At 44.4% G+C, this 21,800-nt stretch overlaps 2 protein-coding genes across 2 annotated transcripts in view; one reads left to right on the top strand and one right to left on the bottom strand.

The window, feature by feature from the left end:
* Positions 1–238: 238 nt before the first annotated feature.
* ACO2 (aconitase 2, mitochondrial) lies at positions 239–16,883 on the bottom strand. Its single transcript, XM_009322678.1, has 18 exons — positions 16,809–16,883; positions 16,255–16,397; positions 14,932–15,190; positions 12,576–12,668; positions 10,451–10,609; positions 9,894–10,044; positions 8,502–8,606; positions 8,149–8,240; positions 7,762–7,867; positions 6,506–6,663; positions 5,318–5,391; positions 4,501–4,612; positions 4,194–4,316; positions 3,842–3,997; positions 2,467–2,658; positions 1,593–1,725; positions 1,145–1,266; positions 239–738 (listed from the first exon to the last, which is right to left on the bottom strand). The coding sequence occupies exons 1-18, from the start codon at positions 16,881–16,883 to the stop codon at positions 595–597; spliced, it is 2,397 nt and encodes a 798-aa protein (XP_009320953.1). The 3' UTR covers positions 239–594.
* A 152-nt stretch (positions 16,884–17,035) lies between these two features.
* Positions 17,036–21,800, top strand: part of PHF5A (PHD finger protein 5A) — a 12,450-nt gene continuing 7,685 nt past the window's right edge. Inside the window, exon 1 of the mRNA XM_009322665.1 lies at positions 17,036–17,156. Within this exon, the coding sequence (XP_009320940.1) occupies positions 17,036–17,156 (121 nt within the window). The remainder of the gene's footprint in view (positions 17,157–21,800) is intronic.

Here is a 21,800-nt window from a genome sequence, read left to right as displayed (position 1 = left end):
GCGATAGTCATGAGTGTAGCCTGCAGTAGGTTAATGTCAAGGGATAAACAGTGCAAGACAGCTGTGAGGGCTCTTTTTTTACCATGTGTGTTTGTGCACAGCAATGATTTACACAATAAGAACTGGGCAGGCACCATCTCGTATCTCCAAGAAGTTCTTTCCCACCCTCCCAGCAACAGTGACAGGGGAAGCAGGGGCTGAAGAGCAGGACTGTGAATATAACACCACGAGGCAGAAGAGATGGTCACATTCTTTATTTTCATTTTATTTCTTTAGCCATCAGTAAAGTGAATGGGCAGAAAACAACCAACTGAGCAGAAAAACTCACCTTAGCCGGTTATTTCCAAATATAAATAACTGTGGGACAACCGAAATTGAGCCAAAATAGAAAAAGGGAGCTGGGGAATTTAAAAGACAAAAGTAAGCCTAGCTGCACTCCCTTTTCATAGTGTCAGTGAAGAGGAAGTACCATAACAAAAAGGAAGCTATGGTTACATTTGATCAGACATTTATTCCAACAGTAGGCATGGAATTGCACTTTCATGAAAATGCCAAAGCTGAATCGAGTCCAGTGCACTGGGGCATTGTGCGCACTTAGCTTGCTTTCTGCTGCAGCTCCTTCATTCTGTTCAGGGCACTGCCAGCTTGAAACCACTCTATCTGTGACTCGTTGAAGGTGTGGTTCAGCATGATTGTTTCTTGGCTCCCATTGGGATGCTTGATGATGCATTTCAGAGGCTAAAGGAAGACGACAGATTTTATTTCCCCCCTTCTCTTTCAAGGGAGCAAGTTAACTGAAGCTTCTCACAGGAAAACTCCTATATGTTTTTAAAGGGTTGAAAATGAAAAATTATAGCTGAGGGGGATCTTAACATAGAAGCGTGGATGCAGTTCCTTCTAGGGAGCACTCGTGCTTAAGGAAGTCCAGGAATTCAGAATATTGTACAAGGGTTTCTCGTCACCCTTCGGAATAACGCGATCTGATTCTGACTGGCTCTGTAGCCCCCCCCGACCACTGGTGCAAAGCGTCTCATCTGGCCGGCAGGCTGCACTGCCCATGGGTGCCTGTGCTGCTTCAGGCCCCGCGCAGACAGCGGCACATCCCTTACCCCCGACTGCAATGACAAGACACCCAGACAGTTACCTTTCCGGGTGCGAAGTCTGCCAGCCCCACAATGCTTAGCTTGTCCACAGGATGAATCTTGTTGTAGTCCGCCGGATCAGCGAAAGTGAGAGGCAGTAGGCCTTGCTTCTTCAGATTGGTTTCTGTGGAGAACAAACCACCAAGCACGCTTGTAACAACACACTGCAGGGGATCGGGATCAGGATCACCTTCTGGCTGCCTAGTACTCCTCAGAGTAGTATTCCAGCAACAATTACTATCTTTGAAGCAAAATCAGCATATCCACTGTTTGTGGCATATCTGACTAGATACGTAACAGGATTCCTGACAAGAGGCACCATGCGATCTGTCAGCAGATAGGGCTCATAGGTGCCCATAGGTGTTGAGCCCTGGGGCAAGGTGAACACCGCTTCCACCCAAGCCAAATACATCCTCTGTTTACACACATCACAGGGCAAGCGCGACTCACCGTGGATCCTGGCAAAGCTCTTGGTGATGATGACCCTGCCCCCCAGGTGACGTGGCTCCAATGCTGCGTGCTCCCGGCTTGATCCCTCACCGTAGTTTTCATCCCCAATAACTGCCCATTTGACACCCATTTTCTGTGACAAAAGAAACGGATGTCATTGCTGTGCTATGACACCTGCTCCCTTTGGTTCTGAGGAAGGACAGAAATAAAGGAATTAAGTGCTTCACAGCACTTAGGCACTGCACCCTTCACTAACGAGGGCTGAGGCGGATTGCCCGTAGGACCCAGAGCAAATCCTTGCTGCCACCTTTCCTTCCATGGTCCCGTGCCAGAGCAGCGTTCGCACCAGCCATGATCCCTGCTCTACTTCTGGAAGCAATATGGAAAACTTTAACTTCTGTCTACTGGAAGAACCAATCTGAGACCACTGCCAAGCTGTCCAGAGGGTGAAAGGCCATTTCTTGAGGTTCTAAGCCAAGTTTTAAAGAATGAAGGGGACAAGATTAGAATTTATTTAAACATTAGACTAGTCACAGGTGAAACAACTCCAGGAGGGCAAGAGTTAGTTGCAGTCTGATGACACTCGTGCCTTGTAAGGTGTGCAGTGCCGAAGGGCGTTCTTCCCCTTTCATCTATGATTTCTGGTCCCCTCTGGGTCACAAGATCCTCCCTCCCCCTTCCCCGTACCAGGCAGGGAGATAATCTCCTACAGGAACTGCCATCATCAGAGTAAATCCCAAGAAAAAGCCTCAACGCTGAGTGAATTCACAGCTGCTGTTACGTGAGAGCAAGAGGGCGAGATCCTCAGCCTTGGCACAGACTGCCCAAAGTGTAAACATCCTCTTAAAATAGATGCATCAGGGGAAAGTCTCACCTTGTAGTAACGGGCCGTGTCCGGGACTGGCCCAAACTCCTGGGTTAATGCATTCCTCACAGAGTTGGCTTTGCCATTTTCAATGTTGATGGCGCCGATGAGCAGGTTGTTGGAGATGTTGTCTAGATGGCCACGGAATTTAAGCCACGGTCCGGCTGCAGAAATATGGTCAGTGGTGCATTTCCCTTTTACCTAAAGGGTAGTAGAAGAGAAGAATGTCTTAGGATGGATCAGTGACTCGACCCTTCCTCAACGCTTTTTATTCTGAAGGATCCTCACATCTCTTTTTAAGGGCACGAACCCAAGAGAACTGTATGTGTTACAGAATCAAGACACGCTAAGGCAGAACACAATGGTCATTCTGTGTGCATTGGGTAGGAAGAACATCCCTGATCCAAAGGGTAAATTACGAAAGTGAGCTTAGCCATGACACCTCCTGCCATGTCCTCACTTTCCTCAGCAGCAGGTTCTTCAAGTACAAAAAGCAATTAAGCCCTTCCTGCTGCAGCTCAGCCTCCCTGCTGCAGCTCAGCCTCCCTGCTGGGGGAGTTCAGCAAGATGCCAAGTGTTTCCTTTAAGTTTCCAATCTGCACATAAGCCTTCTCAGCTTGTAAGAACAGAATTCCCAACCAGAGATAATGGCCTTCCAACTGGCAAGTCCCAAAGTGCTTGCAAAGGGATTGCCCGTGTCAAAAACTCAAGCACTTCTCAGTATGGCCCTTGGGAGTACCTGCAACTCTCTGCCACTGAGAATCAGCAACGTTCCTGAAGGTCAGTTCCTAAGGGATTGCATTTCAGAACCCATCACTGTATTAACTGAAGTTTTTATCCTGTTAACTCACCACAGGCAGTGAGGAGAAACCCATGTCTTCATTAAAGAGACTGAAATGCAATGTTTAACTATTGTGAAGTAATTTCTCTTTCTAGAAAACGGGAAGAGAACACACATACTGATGGATGAGAAGTTCCTAACCACCTCATTTTGGACAAAACGCATCTTAGAACAGTCAGGTATTAGAGACGCTAATTAAAGAACCCATCCACCTTTCCGCTGCAGGTTATAACTGGGACAAATTCTGCAGACTGCATGGTATGGGTAGGATCGTACTACATGGTATAACAAGCTTCATTTTTCATGGTATTAGCTAACCGCTAGCCCAAATGAGAAAAGTCTCTTAGTTGTAATAGAAAGAAGTATCAGAAGGAAACACCTGGAAGGAAGGAAGACCTTTGCTTCACTTTCCACACCAATGTAGTTGTAGGGGAGGGAATCACAAGATAGCTCAAAGGCACATCCAAAGCTTCGAGCAATTGATGTGCAAACCCCTGTTCAAGCAGTCCTGTCATAGTCAGTGTTCCTCACTTCGCTCCTGACCTTGATGAGGATCAGCATGTCTTCTAGATCCTTGCCGTCCCACTTATCAAAGGGCTCAAGAAGCTGGAGGCGCTGGCTGGTGGGGCTCACATCCACATGCTGCCCACTGCCATCCTTGGGAGGGTACTGGTAGGTGTCCTGGCCTGGGTCAAACTCCTTCCAAAAAAGAAAGGAAAATCGTCAGCCTCAGCCATCCCCAACAGCACTTGAAGAGAACAAGCCAATACAGGCAACTGCACCCGTTCTAGCTTTAACACTAAGGAAGAGTCAGTGCATGGAAGTTCCCTTACTACATATAAAACACTACTAGTGACAGGCCTTCCCTCCCTCCGTCTCCAGACCGAGCAGTTACCAGCTTGGGCAGCTCATCTGCGTCAGGTGCTTCTAGTTTAAACTTCTTCCCATCTGCTGCTGTCAGGTAATCTGTCTCGGGGTTAAATTTTAGAGTGCCAGCAATGGACAGGGCTGTGACAATCTGAAAGAAAAAATGACAAATTTAAAGGCATATTCTACCCCCAATCTCTTCATTTGAAAGTCCTACACCTAACAGTCTCAAAGCCAGCAGCCAAGCTACGAACCAAGCTACACTGGGTCTCTTCTGCAGGCAGAGGAATTGACACCCTGAATTATTCCACGGCCCCCCTCTGGCTGTTTCTTACCTCCGGAGAGGTCACAAATGCATGAGTCTCCGGATTGGCATCATTGCGACCTGTGAAATTCCGGTTGTAGGACGTAACTATTGTGTTTTTCTCTCCTTTCTTGATGTCCTTCCTGTGAAAGAAACAAACATGCTCATCAAATCCAAAGGGAATATTGCTTCTAGCTGTCTCGCTGCTAAAATCCCCCAGCTTGGTTTTGGTAGCAATCACTATCTTTTGGAAACATGAATCGGTGCCTGGACATGTTTTCCTCCCTTAAGCACAGACTCAAAACCAAGGACAGTGCAAAACCAAGTCAGACACTGATTCCTGGAGTAGTTTTCATAGCCCATGTTGTGCACTGTTGAACCATCTAAACAATAATCAACTAAGTACATTGCTTTTGGACATCCCACCATTAGCAATGACAAAGCCACATGAGAATATGCCTCCCATCCCTTCTATTGGGAATTTTCCTCCCTGCCACCCCAATGACTGAAGTTGGACCAATTCACTTTTCCTATTTTACAAGGACCATGCAAACTCCAGTCCACCCGCTCACAGATAACAAATCTCTCTCCCCGTTTTTTGCCTACTATAAGAAGCCTCCAGGTGTGGCCACACTTCTGGCCATTCTGCAGCTTCATTCATCTAAAGGTTCAATATAAATCTGCAGTCTTTCACTTCTCCTCCTCCAGTGCGTATCAGACAGCTATGGCCAATGTTGTTTTAAGCATTTATTTTTAATTCCCAGTGTGTTATATTTACAATCAAATTTGGCTTCAAAGAGCACTTTAGGAGCTAAAAGATACAAAGCTAGAGTGAGGTCCGTCTTTACCTGTCCCACTGGCCAATGCACGGCCCACACGCATTGGCAAGAACCAGCCCTCCAACATCTCGCAGGATCTGCGCCTGGGGGCAGAGAACAACTTTGTTACTAATAGAAAGTCTGGAATAAGTTTCTGGGGTTGCTTTTTCAGGGGAAGAGGACACCTGTCTTCTAACAGAAAGCACCGAGCCTGAGAAAATTCCCCTCCTTGTTTTCACTTGCAAGTTTTGAGTCACTTTTATAAATACATGGGGTTTGATCCCAGTAAAGCTGTAAGTTAACACTGGGGAAGAGCCCAGGATGACTTGCCGTGGTGTTCCCATTCTCTACCTACTTCAAACTGAGCAATCCAGCTACTCGCAGATATTTGACTGAAGGGCAGTGGCTGGACTGATTAATATCCTACACACTTCCTGTCCACGTAAGGAGGGAATTGGTGGAAGTGCAGGCAAGCCATGTGTGCCTGTTCAGTCCATTCAGCAAACGATTCAATTAAGAGGGCAGCGTTAAGGAAAAGTATGACTGTGGACTTCTTGGAGGAGGCATTAAGCATTGTCTGGACATATCCACGTGTAGACTTATATGGTTGGTCCCCAAGCTGTGACAGCATCTAGTATTTACCAAATATTAGAACTAATTAAAACATCGTTTTCTGCTCCTCGCAGCAAAGGGGAGAAAGTAGGTGGTGGTTCCTCTACAGAAACACTTCATTTTAATCAAACATGAGTTTTGCCATAAGTTTAGTCTAGAATGGGAACTTCCTTCCTACAGACAAAGGGCTTGCACACATCCTAAACTGTTCTTAAAGGAGAAAACTGGATTGCAGGTGGGTGCTAGCCCTTTGTCAGCCATGGCCATCCACAGAATCCCAGAAGCAAAAGGCATCCCTTGCTATGCATACTGTTATTATCTCCTCAGGGCCCCAGTTACTGATAACTGTCTCAGCTCTATCCAGTTCCAAACCTGTTCTTATACGCCCAGGTAGTAAAGATATCAGGTCAAAACACTGTCAAGGTGACAGCAGGACCCACAGGCATAGTAACATAAGACTGGTTACTACATCAGTAACTGCACCTCTAGCAATAAGTGAAGACAAAGTTTAAGAGGTTTCCATTAGTTACCTCCGGACTCCTGAGTACTGTCTGGAGGAGAGTTTAACACTTACTGTTTGGAAGCGTAAAGAGCAGTCATACTCACATAACCGTCTCTTTCAATGGTGGCACGGATCTGCTCTGAGCCTGGTGTGATTGTGAACATAGATTTGCACTTCAATCCATGCGATAGCGCCTGTTTTGCCACTGCTGCAGAGCGTCCCATGTCCTCATAGCTGGAGTTGGTGCAGCTGCCAATCAAGCCTGTGGTGTTTGACAGAAACAGGGAGGTGGTTACTGCAGCCCCCCATTCTAGGAATCTTCTCCCCGACTCATCTCTCAGCAGAAAAAACAAGGGACAACCATGTTTTCTGCTGACGAGGAATCTGAAACGGTTTCAGGTACTAACACTGCCAAGCCTCCCAACAAGATACTGCGGTCACAACCAATCCTTTGTCCGGCTTTGGAATTTGCACAGTCAGAACACACTACCTGGTCACTAGTCTGGTTATTGTTTTACAAGATCAGAGTGTCGCCTACTTGCACTTTGGTTAAGCCAATTACCACAGAGAGGTATTGTTCCACAAAGACAGAAAAGGCTTCGAAGATGGCCAGAAACGGAGGAAATGATGAAAAGAAAGCATCCTTTGTTACAGTACGAAGACCACATGAGGACATACTATGCTGTCCTGACAGCATTCTGGTGCTAATCAGCAAAAAATAAATTCTCTTCCAGTTACAGCTGCTCTTGATCCTACTTGTAACACTATTGAATAACACATTTCCCACCTGGGATGTGGCCTTTACAACGTATTTGCATTCTTTTCATTCCCCCAGTGAGCAACACTTGAGAAGCCAGCTGACAGGTTACAGCCCCACAAGCGAGTATACAAGTATCCAAGCCTGCTCTTTAGGACAGCAAGTACTAACTTTACTATGTCCCGAGAGCTTAACAGCCAACTGCTGGGAGGACTGACAACCATGCTCCTGGCTCCTGACGGATCTTTGCAACAGACAGATCCATGCAACAGACTTCTAACAAAGGTGCTCTTCAACAGGTAACGTTCCTGTCAACCCAATCATTCAAAAGTTTCCAAGAAGGAAAAAAAAAAATTGTCTGCCTCTTGAGATTAAAATCCTTCCAACTATCCCAGATTTCACCCCACACACCTGGCCCAGGTGGTCACTACTCTTCCCAGCAAATCCATATGGCCATGAAGAGATGACACTGCAGCAAAGTCAAAGGACATACAGCAGTAATTAAAGGATTGGATCCCAAGCTATGTGACCAACCGCTTATCCCAAGACAGCAACATTTATGCCACAAGGATGAAGGCAGAGGAAAGAGCAAATGCTACCCACCAACTCTGATATCAACAGGCCAGCCCTCCTTTTCTGCCACAGCACCAATATCTGACACAGGGTGCGCCAGGTCTGGTGTGAAAGGTCCATTGATATGCGGTTTCAGCTTTAAGAAACAGTGACAAAGTCAGAAATTACAGTAGCCAAGAAAAACCCCAAAACACAGCAGCAAATCAATTCCTTTCATAGCTCTATCTGGAAGCTGTTTAAATAGGATTCTCCTACATGAAACCAGAGCAGGAGCTGTCAAGTGAAGCAGACCTGAGTGTTTTAAATGTTCTAGCACAGCGCCAGGGGTGTCGCATCAAACTCCCAGCTTGGTCCTCATTCACACAAAGCAGAGTCACATCACAACATCCAAGATGGCAAGCAGGAAGGAAGCCTTACCTCACTGAGGTTGATTTCTATCACCTGGTCATATTGACAACCAGAATCTGGTACCAAGTGCTGCTGGAATTCGTCCGCTAGCGCAGCTATGTCTGGAATAAGAAAGAAGGGAGATCTGGAAAGTGCAGCAAATAGGAGGGAAAAGAAAAAGCTTGGAATGGCTAAACACAGGGGGTCCACCGTATACTTCCCCAGCCACTTCATCTACAGACTCCCCGCTTGTATCAGATGACCTACGGGACCACGCAAGGTCAGAAGTCACATCAGACACCACTGCAGGAGGATGCTGCTCCCAGAATACACCTTCACTTGAACCCACACGTCTACCCACTTCAACCCCCAAACCCTCTTACCAGCTCGCCCAGTCTTGCCCAAGTATTTCTTCATCCGTGCGTTGTAGGGGAAGACCGATGTGGTAGCTCCGATTTCAGCCCCCATGTTACAGATTGTTGCCATTCCTAGAGAAGGAGTGGGAGAAGAGACCACAGGGTCAATGAGAAAGTCCAAGGCCACCCAGTTCTCCAAAAGTCAGTCCACGGAAAAGACAAAGCCAAGACAAATCAGGGCATCAGCCACAGAAACCCAATTCCACAGCAGAGAGGACACACTGACTACATAATGGCTGGCTCAGCCCCTAACGCTTCTGATCGATACAGTGCCTGCGACCAGGCTTTTCTGCAAGGAAGGAGCTGAAAGCTACACTGATTCTTGCAGATACTGGAAGGGATGACAGGGAACCCCCTGTCTGCACCGAGCACCAAATACATTTACAGCAGTGAGCAGTGTCTCTGCTACCTGCAATGAGTGTCCTGTCCCTCCCTACCACCTCATTTATCTTTACTGGAAGAGCCAGAAATCTGTGAGAAATTCAATGGGTTGAATAAAAAGCTTCCAGTGACGGAACACAATTAAAAAAACCCTCATTTGCTCACAGCACTGGGATCACCCATGCCCTTCAAGGACACAGCCATGAAGCTGTAGAAGCTGCTGTTTTACATTTAACGAGCTAGAAGCAGATATCACAGGTCAAGTTCCTCTGATTTCACAGAAGAAAAATCCCAAATTGCTCTCAGTTTGTAAAACCAAATATTCCAAGTTGTAGCCAAGCCATGGAAATGGAGAGGAGAAGCCCAGCTTGAAGGCTGCACTTCAAGCCAACGGAAGGGACACTTCTCATAATTTGGTCCTAACTAGCATCATTACAGACAACTGCAATTTTTGCTCGTTCAAATTCAGCACCCAAGACCCACAATTGTGGGTGTAATGCTAGTGTAAGACTGCATGTTACAAACTGCTGCTTTCTGGTCTCTCCTCTGCCCTGCTTTTCTAAAAAGCTTTTGCTTTAGCAACTGTCACACGTGTACCCCCTTCAACTTGTTGCTTTCCTCTATCCACAGCCTATTTTAGGCTGAAATGAAAATGTCATCATTTATCTCTGGCATCTCCGCCCTCTAAGCATACACCGGAATACCTCCACCCTTACTCTTATCCTGACACACCATCTTACAGGATTCTTCACAATTAACCATTCAGTGTTCTCAAAGTCTCAAGAAGATTTAAGGGCGAGAGGTCACTTTTTCACACTTTTTTTTCACAACACGAATCTCTCATGTCCTAATCATCTGGCCATGCTAAGGGAGAACATTTAGCACTTCTTGCCTGATTCCCTTCCCAGCTTCCACAGACAACTCAACACCCAGCTCCAACAACAGTCCACTGCAGATAAGAGGTTCGTGCTGTCTTACCAGTGCAAGAGATTGAATCCACACCAGGCCCATGGTATTCAATGATGGCGCCTGTTCCACCCTTAACAGTGAGGATGCCAGCCACTTTCAGGATCACATCTTTAGGAGAACTCCAGCCTGAAAGCTTGCCAGTCAGTTTTACACCAATAACCTGAGCAACATTAATGGGGAAAAAAAAGAAATACTGACACCATTTCCTTTCAGCAGCCAAAACAATTCCTCAGAATTTTTCCTAAGAATCTGGGTGGTCAAAATACCAAAAAGGAGAAAATCCTGAAGTATCAGAACACGTGCACAAGGGCTGAAACCACTGACAGGGCCAACTGAAGGGAGATCACTACTCACCTATCGCTCTCAGTCCCTGAATAAAAAGGCTGGAAATGGAAACTCAGAGCTGCCAATGAATCATAGACCAGCTGTTTAAGCGAGCGTGTGATTACAAACAAGACTGTAATGGTATATACTGCCTTACATACATAGTGCCTGAAAATCAACATTTCTTACATATCTTATATCTCACCCTTCACATTGAAGATTAGTATTCCTTTTGCTCCTACCTTTGGGCATTTGAGCTCCCAAGGGATTCCTGCCATGACATCTACAGCATCAGCTCCACCCACACCAATGCAGATTCCTCCCAAGCCACCTCCGTTGGGGGTGTGTGAATCTGTGCCGATCAGCATAACCCCAGGGTAGGAGTAGTTCTCCAGAATGATCTGAAAATAAAAATGGATTGTTTGCTTGCTTGCTTGTTGGGAAAGGAGGGGGAAGACAGCAAGAAAGAAGACAAGAACAAGAATTCAGGTTAGTTTGTATTTGCAGATTTCAGTAGCAAGAGAGTAATTGAATTTGTTCTGGATTGTAAATTCGCTTGTGTTTCAAACTCCTTGTGGAGGATGTAATGACAGAACAAGGTACCAAGTGTCAGTCCAAGGATCCTTGCTCATCCCAGGATAGTAAGAAAACTTTAAAAATTATCTCTATTTTTTCACTGAAAGACACTTTCCTTCCAGTTTAGGCTTTTGCTAAAGGGCTACCTTCGTTAGGGCTCAAGAGTCTGTTCCTTAGTCTCCAAACCCTTGATCAACTGCTAAGCAAGCCAGTTTACCTATCCAATGCTAGCGAGACCTTTCATAGACCTTATGCTCCCACAGCAGTAAATACCAACAGGCTCCTCCAATCCATGCTGCCAGCCAAAACCTAATCACATAGAAGAATCCCTCACAAATACACCAAGAGGCTGCCCTTCCCTTATTGCTGCTATTGATTCCACGCAAGACTCTTCAACTACTAGCAAAGCCACAAAACAGTTCTTTAATGAAAAATGATGAGTTTTCTATGGTAGCAAAAGAGTAGCGAACTCAAGCTAATGAACTTCTCACTGCGTATGTGCCATACCAGCATTATGGACAGCCTTTCTGGGAAGCACAGAACTCACAGCACGTGCATTACAGAACAGCTTGGACAGAACTAAGGTGGTCCTTTATTGAGAATACCAAGGTTTTGCCTCTAGTACTTCCAGCTTTATTTGCTTGTAGCTCACATTAATACATCTGTGAGAAAGGTCACTTTCAAGGACTCACTTTGCCAGAGTTGGACTCTGAAGCTACACAACACGACCAATTTTCTCCGGCCAGAGAAAGTCAGCCACAAGAAAGCTGGTAACCACGGCATGGAGCTATGTTGCCACGTGACAGGTGTTACAAGTGGTTTCAGAGCACAAATGACCTGAGGTGTTCCCGCAACCTTTTGGGGAGTTCACCTGTTCTATTTCCTTTCTCTGTTGTGTCACACCAAGTTAAAGTAACCTTAGTAACTCATTTTATAGCTAAGAAAACATAGCAGAGAGCTCTTGACTGCACCTGGTCACAAGTTCCCTGCTGACAGGATATCATCCATTCTCCTCTCTACTCCCTTTGCTTCATGCTGCACTGCAATTTTTACTGCCTGTGACTCAGAGGAACAATGAAAAAATGTCTACTGGACCCACAAAGCAAATCAGCCAAGAGCAAGTTAGGGAAATCCTGCTAGTTGTTGGTTTTAAAGAACAAAAAGCCTCATTAAGTGGTAAGTTATCTTGGGACAGTCATATTCTTTTAAGGTGCAAGTGCTATAACAAGAGAATCTCACACTTGGAAACCGTTTTGCATTTTATTCAGTTCACATAGCAACTCGTTATGTGTTGCCATTCTTGAGTACTTAAAGTAAGCAGCTCTGTTTGATGTCCTTATATACTCTCCTGTTTTTTATGGAACCAAATGCATACAAAATAACCCTAAAAAGGTATGTTCCCAAAGCTGCTTTCCTTACCACCAAAAGCAATTCACATTAGCTCTATGTAGCCAGCTTCATGGCATCACCTTACTGTCCCAATCGTACCAAGAGGAGCCAGCCCACAAGCAGTTAAGATATTTCAAGCTTCTGTGATTCACATGGCATGCTGTTGGCACTACCTAATCATGCATCAGGTTACAGTTTGACCAAAATAACCTTTAAGAAAAACCACTGTTGTCAAGATAACTGAGAGAGTGCAAGCAAGAAACCTCACCTGCCTCAAGGAAAGCAAGTTGTTTCCCTAAGCTGGTGAAATTCTCTAAGGGTTCGCACTTGAGCTCTCTCTTCACCATAAGGTAAAAGAGCCACTGCGTGTTCAAAGACTGCAAACACACACACACACTTTACCTGGTGAATGATTCCCGACCCAGGTTTCCAGAATCCCACTCCATACTTGGCACCAGCCGTTGCTAGAAAGTTGTACACCTCCTGGTTTATGTCCTATTCACACAGGGAAACACACAGCGTTAGTAACACATTTTGTTCTTCCATACATCAAGAGCTCATTCAAACACATTCGCTTCCCTCCCATGCCTGTCTGTAGTTTGCTCCACAGTTTTGTAGCAGCTAGAGGGAGGTGCACATCACTCTTAAAACCAAAAGGGATCAAGACTGTTTGCCAGTCAGTTGTAATAGGTCATTTAATTTCATCCAACTTGTAGCTCTACTAAAGCATCTTTTTTAGTTTCCAATTCCAACTAGCACAAGGGAAACAGCACAATTAAAGGAAAACCCTGCCAATAAGGCATTTACAAATGCTCTGTAATTTCTTGTATTCTCAAGGTTTTTTTTTTAACGTTTCCCTCTCTTCTTCTAACCCCTCCTGCCTTCTCTACCAGCTGTTCCTTTTGCTTTACAGATGCTTTGCAGACATTTCAAACCCTTTAGATAAGCCTTTCAGCTTTATTTTTACAGATTAAGAAATGGAACTGGAAGTTGCTCGCTGCCAGGGGAGTTGGTGGGTGTCATTTCTCATTCTACCAAGTCCCCTGTTTAAGACACACAATGCTGCTTTCTTGCTGCACTATAACCATTACTGGTGGAGGTCACACTGTGAAAATTGCTTGTGAGAATAACCACGGTTGCCAAGGAAGTATGACACTACTATGTCCTGATAGTTCTTGGCAGAGGAGTGGCAGAGTAGATAAGATAAGCATTAGGAGGAGAGAGTTTCTTAAAGACTGTTCTCATGCGGCTACGGTTCAGAATAAAGAGAAAGGGGAAACTGGAGATAATGGAAGAATTGTCTCAGCACACATTTGCTGAAGTTTCCCATGAGGCAGCAGCAGTTCTTTAAGCCTTGTTTTCCACTGGGAGTCGGGTCACTTCACTCTGTGCATCCCTCCCCGAGTAAAGCATGCTGATGTGCCAGGAGCAGATCCAAACCACTCTCCAGCCTGCCAGCATTCATTGTGTGCCAACTGGCAGCAGCAGAAGCAGAACCCAGTCAGAAGGCGGCAGGACCTTTACTTGCTCTGCGCAGAGAGGGTGGCAAGGGAGGGACTCGGCTCAGCTGAGGACTGCAGCGAATATAATTGCACTACAGAGAACAAATGCAGGAATAGAGGGATGGGGAAGACTGGAGGTGAAGGGAAGAGAAGAAACTGTCTTATTTAGTAAGTCCCAAATTCTTAATCACACAACACGGGCACAACTTAGACAAGCAGAGCAAGAACTCCCCAAACTCACTCCTGAGTGGTAGAAGTTGCTTTACTGTGGCCTGAAGGAGGAAGCCAGAAGCAGTTATTTCAACATCAGGAGTTTCTGAGAATAGATATGGACTGAAATCTTAAATTGCAGCTGAGCCCCCACAAACTGTTTGCTGTTTGTAAATTTTGGTATCAACATTCAAGGCACAATTCCGCCTGGCTCTGACAGTGGACTTAGGCTAGGTCCACTTGGAGTAACAAGATTTCTCCCCCACCTCCCTGCTATGCTAAGAGCATGTTCTTCCTTGACAGATGCATTGTGGTACGCAGGACAGAGGTGAATATGTCTATATTTAACAGAAGCTCCTACGGAGGAATAAGCAGTAAAACAGTGAGCGGGAAATTTAAAAAAGGCAGTGAATCAGCAGTTGGACAAACACCACATTGAAATTCCCAAATAAAAAGCAACATCCTCCATGCTTCTATACGCATTTACAGGGCTACCCTCGCTAGCCCTGAAAGCTGCACACGCTTCAGTTAGTGTTCTTCAGCTAATCACTAGCAAATGGTTTGGGAAACAAAAGTAGTTATTTGCTCCCCCCTCACAGGGTACACCAGTGCAATGCAGACACACGTTCAGGAAGTTTTTCACACTGCCGTGCTGTGGCATAAAGAGCATAACACTCTAGAGTAATCCGTCTTCCTTTTTTCCCCTTTGGAATAGATTTTTCCTCTTCCCTTAGCTGAAATATCTTCTCACTCTCCAGAACACACATACAACCTGGCCTTCCGTCATTAACAGATTTAAACTAGCTCGTCCTACATTCATGGTCCTTTAAACCACGTAATGGATGAATCTCAGCTGAAAAACTCCCAAAGATCTGTTTACTCTGTCTCTTTGCTGCATCTGACCTATCTACAGAGCTGACCACCACAGGCAATCTGCTACCATATCTGATTCATGGCTGTCCTTCTGGGTAAAGAAAAAAACATCTCTTCCTTCGACTGGAAAGAGGCTTTCAAACAGACAGAATTTAAGTCTCTGCAATAGTGACCTTGGCTCTTCGAAGATCCTTTTCACCACCTGACTGGGCTTCGATGAGGTGATCACAGTGGATGGTGGAAGGCACAGCCACTTTTGGCAGCCCGCTGCTGATGAACTGAAGCATTGCCATCTGAGCAGTGGCATCCTGCATGGCCACACGGTCTGGCCGTAAGCGCAGATAGGTCTTGCCCCGCTCAATCTCCTGTTTTGCTGGGTCATCCAGGTGTCCATATACAATTTTCTCAGACAAGGTCAGGGGACGGTCAAGCCTGGGGAGAAGAATTTTAGTATCTGCATCTTGTGTAATTCAACATTTGCCCTTTTAAGCATGTAACAGAACGCTTCCCTATACCACTCAGACTGTTAAGACCTATTAACACACAGAAACCTGTGTGGTCTTCTTACAGCACTAAAATACCAACTGGCAGCAGGCTAAAACAAGGGCTCAGTCCAGAAAGTTCAAAAGTATATGGATTGATGCTTTATGCTTTCTTTTATAATCTTCCTATACAGTAAAAGAAGCATTGACTCTGCTCATTTCTTGAGTCATACCTCAGGACAGCAAATGTGGAGGTGAGACAGAGGTCAGACTCAATTCACAAATACCAGATCCCACAGCAAGTACAACTAAGCGGAGTTTCATGACCTCAGACCTTTCATCCTGCAGCTATATCTGTTGAGGATCTCAGTGGTGAGATCTTCTGAGAAGTAACTAAGTAGATACAATGACTTGAAATGAGAGCTACCGCATTTAACAAAGGACGCAAAGACTGAAGGACATGTCATACAAACCACTGCTGAGGTAAGTGGAGCAGGAGCAGGCACATAAGCCTCTGTCAGCAGATTAAGGTCAGAATGTTTACATATGCTATGAATTCCTAGCCCTCCTTTCCTTGCCTAACGCCTACAGTGGAACACAGGAGAACATTCACTGTCGAAACACAGTGCAAAGGAGCATTAGCCTATAATGACCACTGCCCACGCGCTGCTTCCCCAGAAAGGAGCAAAGGCCAATATGAAGGCTCCTCAAAGAGGACATTAAAAAAAGAGGACAGAGCCCTTTCTAGCACCTCCTCTGCACTGGCCTGGTTCTCTGCATGTCACAGTGCTTCATCGTAACCTTCAACCCTTCCCACAGTGCCCCACTACTACCTGGGGACACTCAACTCACTACTACTACTCACTACATTTGTGACTGCCACCGCTCAAAGCTGCTCTCTCTAGTAAATATTCCCTATGCCAGAGGCCCATGACATTTTTTTCCTCCTCTCCCGTCACTGCAGAGCTGAATTCTCCACATTGGCCCCTCCCCTCTTCCCTCCTCCACTCTTACCTCTTACGGACGATGTTGATGTTCTTCTCCAGCTTTTCATAATTTATGTGTTCATTAGGCTCAAAGTGGCTCATGGCCACCTTGGCCCGCTGGCACAGGACAGGAGCAACATGGTAGTGTCGTATCCCACTATTTAAGGCATGCTGGAAAAAGGAGAGTATTAGCACTGGAACCTTGCAGAGTGAAATCCTATAACATATCAATAAACCAATTGTTTTTCAGTCATTATTCCTGGGATTTTACAGGCTGAGGAATAGAAAAATTACAAAAGTTTTTAAAGGCACCCAACGAACATTTCATCATACAATACTGCATATTATGTTAAACAGTGAGACACCAGGCTACCCAGAACAGGTAGCATTTACCAAATTATTTTACATTTCTATTTAGAGCACCAGATGCCTTACGCTTTCAGTGAGAAATCTGCTTTCAGGCAATGCTGAAATCATTCTTAAGCAAACACCAGTTTGCTATACTCCTGACATTACAGCCATGGTGGAGAAAAACCTACACAGTTTCCAAAGCAAGCTAACCCTAGGTTTGTATTTGCTCACTGGTATTGAGTTTCTATTGAAGGACTGGCAGGTGACACAGTATGGGACTGAGTAGATACCCGTCTGTTCCACCATCACATACTAAGTTCCCTATGCAGGGTCGCTGCGTACCGTTAACAAAGCTCATTATATTTTCACATAAGGTGAGCCGCATTTCAATGCTAGCTAGAGTGACTTCGATGTACATGCCTGGTCTACGATGTAATGCAGAGCAGGAGAGAGGCAAGATGTGGAACAAACACATCAGCTTCACCAACCTGGCTGCACAGATCCATGCGCTACCTACCTTCACTCTCACGAAGGCATCGTCACCTTTCCCCCAAGAAAAGCCTTGCACTTGCCCTACAGGTGAGTTAACTGTCGGTTGAACACATCAGTAGAAAATGCCATAAAAAAAAGCACCCAAATTTTGCTTGGCAGCCTCCACAGTGAAACAGTTCCCTGGAACATGGGAGAAGGGCAGGCTATGGCGAGACACCTTTACAGCACCTGACCTAGAAAAGACAGGTCAGTGCCCAGGGTTAAAAGGCTCTCACGCAGAAAACTGAGTCAGAGGGCAGCCTCCATAAAAACTTCCAAGGATTTGGTACATGCATTTCTTACATCCTTCGAAAGTCTCAGTCATCGGCACTAGAAGTCTGGAAACAGACTGAAGACAAGAGTTCAGAGTTCTTCCTCCTCCAGTATTACACTTTAATCTTAATCTTTTTTCGCTATTCATCCTCTACTTTAGTGTTACAAGGTTTTGATAAGTACAGGTTAATAAACATAGCAGTATTGCACTAAATATCCCTTTTGTATGTATGACTGTAAATCAGCAAATATGCCTTGTGCAGAACCCAACACAGTACCTACCACTGTTTCTGCATTATCAAAAATGCTAGTCAATTCTTTAGATCTGTTCAAGCATTTTTAATTTTTCCCTGTGAACATTTTTTCCAGTTTTCTTGTTACCAGCATTGAAAACATCGCCTGAAGTAATCATGATCAATGAGACGTCACCAATTTTTATCTAAATCTCTTGTTCTATTGTCCTTTTGATAACATTTGTTAGTATCTTACACAATAAAAAGTTCAGGAAATCTAGGCGAGATCATAATAGCCAGCACACTAGCAATAAGGGTGTAGTTTGGTTTTTTACCAAACAGTCCTAAGCTATTAGATATATAGCTTTCAGTAAGAGCAATACAGACCTACAGGAGCTGCACACTATTTTCATTAAAGAAAATCTGAAATAAGTGAATGTGGCAGTACAAGAGAGGGCACTGCTCTTCCAGAAGTGCAAATGAAACCTGGTCATCAAATTTCACTGTGCTGCACTGTAGTTTAGAACTTCCAGAATGTATCACAGGTGTCAGAGGTGAGACTTTTCCTTCCTCCACCAGCAAACCAAACCAAACCAAAACAAACACCACCCAGCTTCTCACTGTTTAACACACATAAGCTGCTCTTTATCTAGTGGCCACATAACTTCTGTTTATTTTGTTCTGCCTTCCCCCCCCCTCCCATTTACCCAGCACAATTAATGCTGTGGACAACGTTGTCTTTACCTCACAAGACATCCATTATCTTGTGAAAGTCTTCAGCTGCCGGAGTGGCTGGAAAAACCACTAAGGGATTTCCTCAGTGTTCATGGAAAAATGATAATCTCTTCCCCAGACCAGGAAAGGTATTTTTTTTAATGCAGCAATTCCTTCTTTTTCCCCTCAAACTAACTCTGTAGCACAACTGATTAACGGAGTTCCACCATGTTACCCAGTAAACGGAAAGCTAAATTTCACCATAATTCAGAGTACAGAAGGAGAACAGATTTGCAAATTAAAGCAATGACAGAGGCTTCATAGCGTTCTAGTCTTGCCTGGGACCAAAGCTGATTACGATAAAAAGTTGAAGCAGGGCTCTCCAAAAAGAGGTGCAAAGAAACATGTCAGATAAAATTCAGATATCTTTTCCGTTTGAACATACACATCTATGTGCCTTTTTAATTCACTAAATGGCTCAGTGAAATTTAGTATTCATTCAAATACCGTATAAATATTCAAATAGTAATTGCAGAAGTAGCAATCCAAAGTAGTTGACTTCTGCTTGACCACAACTTCAGGCTACGAGAAGCGGGAAGGGAGAGAAATAAACGTGTTTGAGGTGAAGGATCCCGTCTGGACATGAAGAGTAGCAAGAAAAGTCAGGAAAACTGAAGGTCTGTTTCTGTGATGGCCAGTAAGACTGGGTAAAAATGATCACCTAGGCCAATCAGTTTCAGAAGACTAGAGAATCATTTTTGTCTACATAAGACTTTCAAAAGGCACCTATTAAAAAAGTGCTATCTTCATTTTACTGGGATCTTAATCTCATCCCACATCTCTACTCTGTTGGGAATTAATTTGATTCAGTATGATTGTTCTCATGTTGGCGCCCAGCAAGCCTAAGGATCCATCACCAACAATAAGCAACAGCATATACTGCCTGGTTCAAAAGTCTGATCTCTCCTCATAAAGAATCTACAATATATCACTCATCACACTTGCCGATTCTCTGTGCCTGTCCTTTTTCCACTGCATCCTCAGAAACGGGGTGGCAGAACTACAAGATTAAGGAAAAGCCACAAGCCGAACAGTTCCCAGCTTCATTCCCTCTCACTCTTCCCTGAAATAGTAGGTGGTTTGGGGTGCTTCTGTGGTGGTTTTTTACTGAGTAGTGAGAAGTGCCTTGAGACCAACAGCCAAGGGAAGTAGGCAGCCAGCAATCTATACATTTTCCCTTTTATCCAGGAACTGTTAATTTCCAGACTGACCAACCAGCAAACAGCTGCCAAGTGATCTCCTCTCATCTGGCATTGAATTTGTTATCCCAGCACCTGAATGTCCTTATTCAGATTTCAGTAAAAGAAACAGCAGTAATCATTACAGAGCTTCTAAGTCTATCGGTATTTTGGCAGGTAAAAAGCTTCCTTAAAAGACACAAAAAAGCCAGCCTATTAAATGGGTCATTATTTTTGAAATCTCTGTAAGGAAGCCAACACTTACCTTTATAGATTCTAAAAGCCCATCTTGAAAAGCTAGCTATCCTGCGTTTAGCTCACTGCAGTGAATGGTCCAGATGCAAGGGGAGTCTGAATTCAGAAGCTAACTTACATTTTGGCAGCAGATACGGCAGACAAGTCCAGTAAGCAAAAGCTCACGTTCAAAAGAGTAGCAACTGTGCTACATGCATTCCTATCTGGGAAATCCATCCTAGAAATCCTAGCTGAAATCCAAAATACCATCTTTCCTCATCCTCTCTGGTCTAAGAACACTGGCCAAGTTTCCAATATTCACCGTGATTCAGCCTAAAAAAAGTAGTGTGGTATAATCAAATCGTAAATGCAGTCTAATTTTCTAGACCCACCTCCAAAGAGCAACCAAAATTAGGGTTCTGAAGATCAGTTTAGCTCCAGCCAACACTGCTTTTTGCCAGCATACACAAAGCTTCCTATACACGATTTCAGTACTTACCTACAAGGCCTCCATAAAACCCTGATACTTTAGATGGTTTAGAGTTTTACAGTACTACTCATTCAGTCAATCCTCAGCCAGTGTGGCTCAAGAAATGGAATGCTACTAAAAGCATCTTTCAGATAGGCAAGAAAAAGATCTTGACCCTTTGAGGCTATTAGAATAATTTTACTTTAAACAGGACAGCCTGCCCGAACCAGGCTAATTCTAATTTATTTCCCTCAGAGGTAAGTATGTAGTTCCAATTCCAAAACAGTTCTAGGACGGGAGACGAGTAGAACCGATGTTAATAACATGCCATGGTCAATGCTGGCACTATCACAGTGATTGACAAGGTGATTCTCGTATTCATTAACCTCTAGGCTGCTACATATGTGCAAAAAAAAAAAAATTTGCCTCCTAAAGAGATCACCTAGAAGCATGTTTGATTACCATCACAGATTTAGTCCTTCACAGGGGAAAAAAACATGCACCCTGAGCCTGATAATAGAAGACAGCCTCCCAAAATACTAAATTCTCCATATTCACTGTGCTAGCACAGCCTTTGTTTTACATTATACATATTAATTTTAGCAAATGACTGCTTGTTCTCATGTGATGACACACCATAAAATGAGAACCAATTCATTATCCTCATAAAGGATTTGCCTTCATTTTATGAGTGGTATTTTCTGTTCAAAGTACAAATTAAAAATGATTTAACGAGAGTTAATATACCAAGTTAACTGAAATGGTGTTATTCTGTAACTTTTGCTTAAATTAAAAAAAAGCTATACTTTACTAAAACACCTACCTCTAAAGTAAGGAAGTAATATAAAACATGAATTAAGTTTCACAAAGTACTTTCAGAATACTAGAAACCAAGTTCTTATTTCGGCTCCCTAAGAAAAGGGAACACGTTGGCCAAGGTCACAAATGGCAAACTGAAAAGTTAAATTGCCTGACTTCATCACATGCTTTATTAAGGGGAGCACCAGCTTCCTTGTCCCTGTTAGCAGCCCTAAAAAAAGAAAACTGCATCCTGATATTTGCCTTCTAGGCTTTAAAAGATCATGAAGTCTTTATTATTGAGTACACGTTAAACACAATAATGTCTCGAGTAAGAGAATCTCTGTGGCAAGCTCATATTACAGGCAAATGTGATTTTTAGAGGTCACGATAGACAAGACTATGAGAACCACTATCACCGCCTTGGAAAAAAAGGCAGTTTATGTGCCTGTCCAGGTTGCTTTTTCAGTCTTCCTAGGTCACGTTTACATATAGACCCTGGCATCTTTTTCACCCAGGGGCCTCCGTTCACATTAAGAGTGGTATTTTTGAAGCAAAGTAGCCAAAAGGCAGCCTCTGCACTCGCTCACACGAGGAGTCACCTTGCGCTGCTGCACGCTGATAACGGGAAGAAATCGAAGAGGAGAGGAAGAAAAAAGCACGCCCGCCGGGAAAGGCTTTTTATTTCGCCGTTAGGGCCCACGCCCTCAGCCTCACCGCCCCGCCGGGCCCA

Source organism: Pygoscelis adeliae, unplaced genomic scaffold (genome assembly GCF_000699105.1).
Source record: "Pygoscelis adeliae isolate BGI_AS28 unplaced genomic scaffold, ASM69910v1 Scaffold60, whole genome shotgun sequence".
Taxonomy (NCBI): domain Eukaryota; kingdom Metazoa; phylum Chordata; class Aves; order Sphenisciformes; family Spheniscidae; genus Pygoscelis; species Pygoscelis adeliae.
This window is presented reverse-complemented; position numbering and strand designations above follow the sequence as displayed.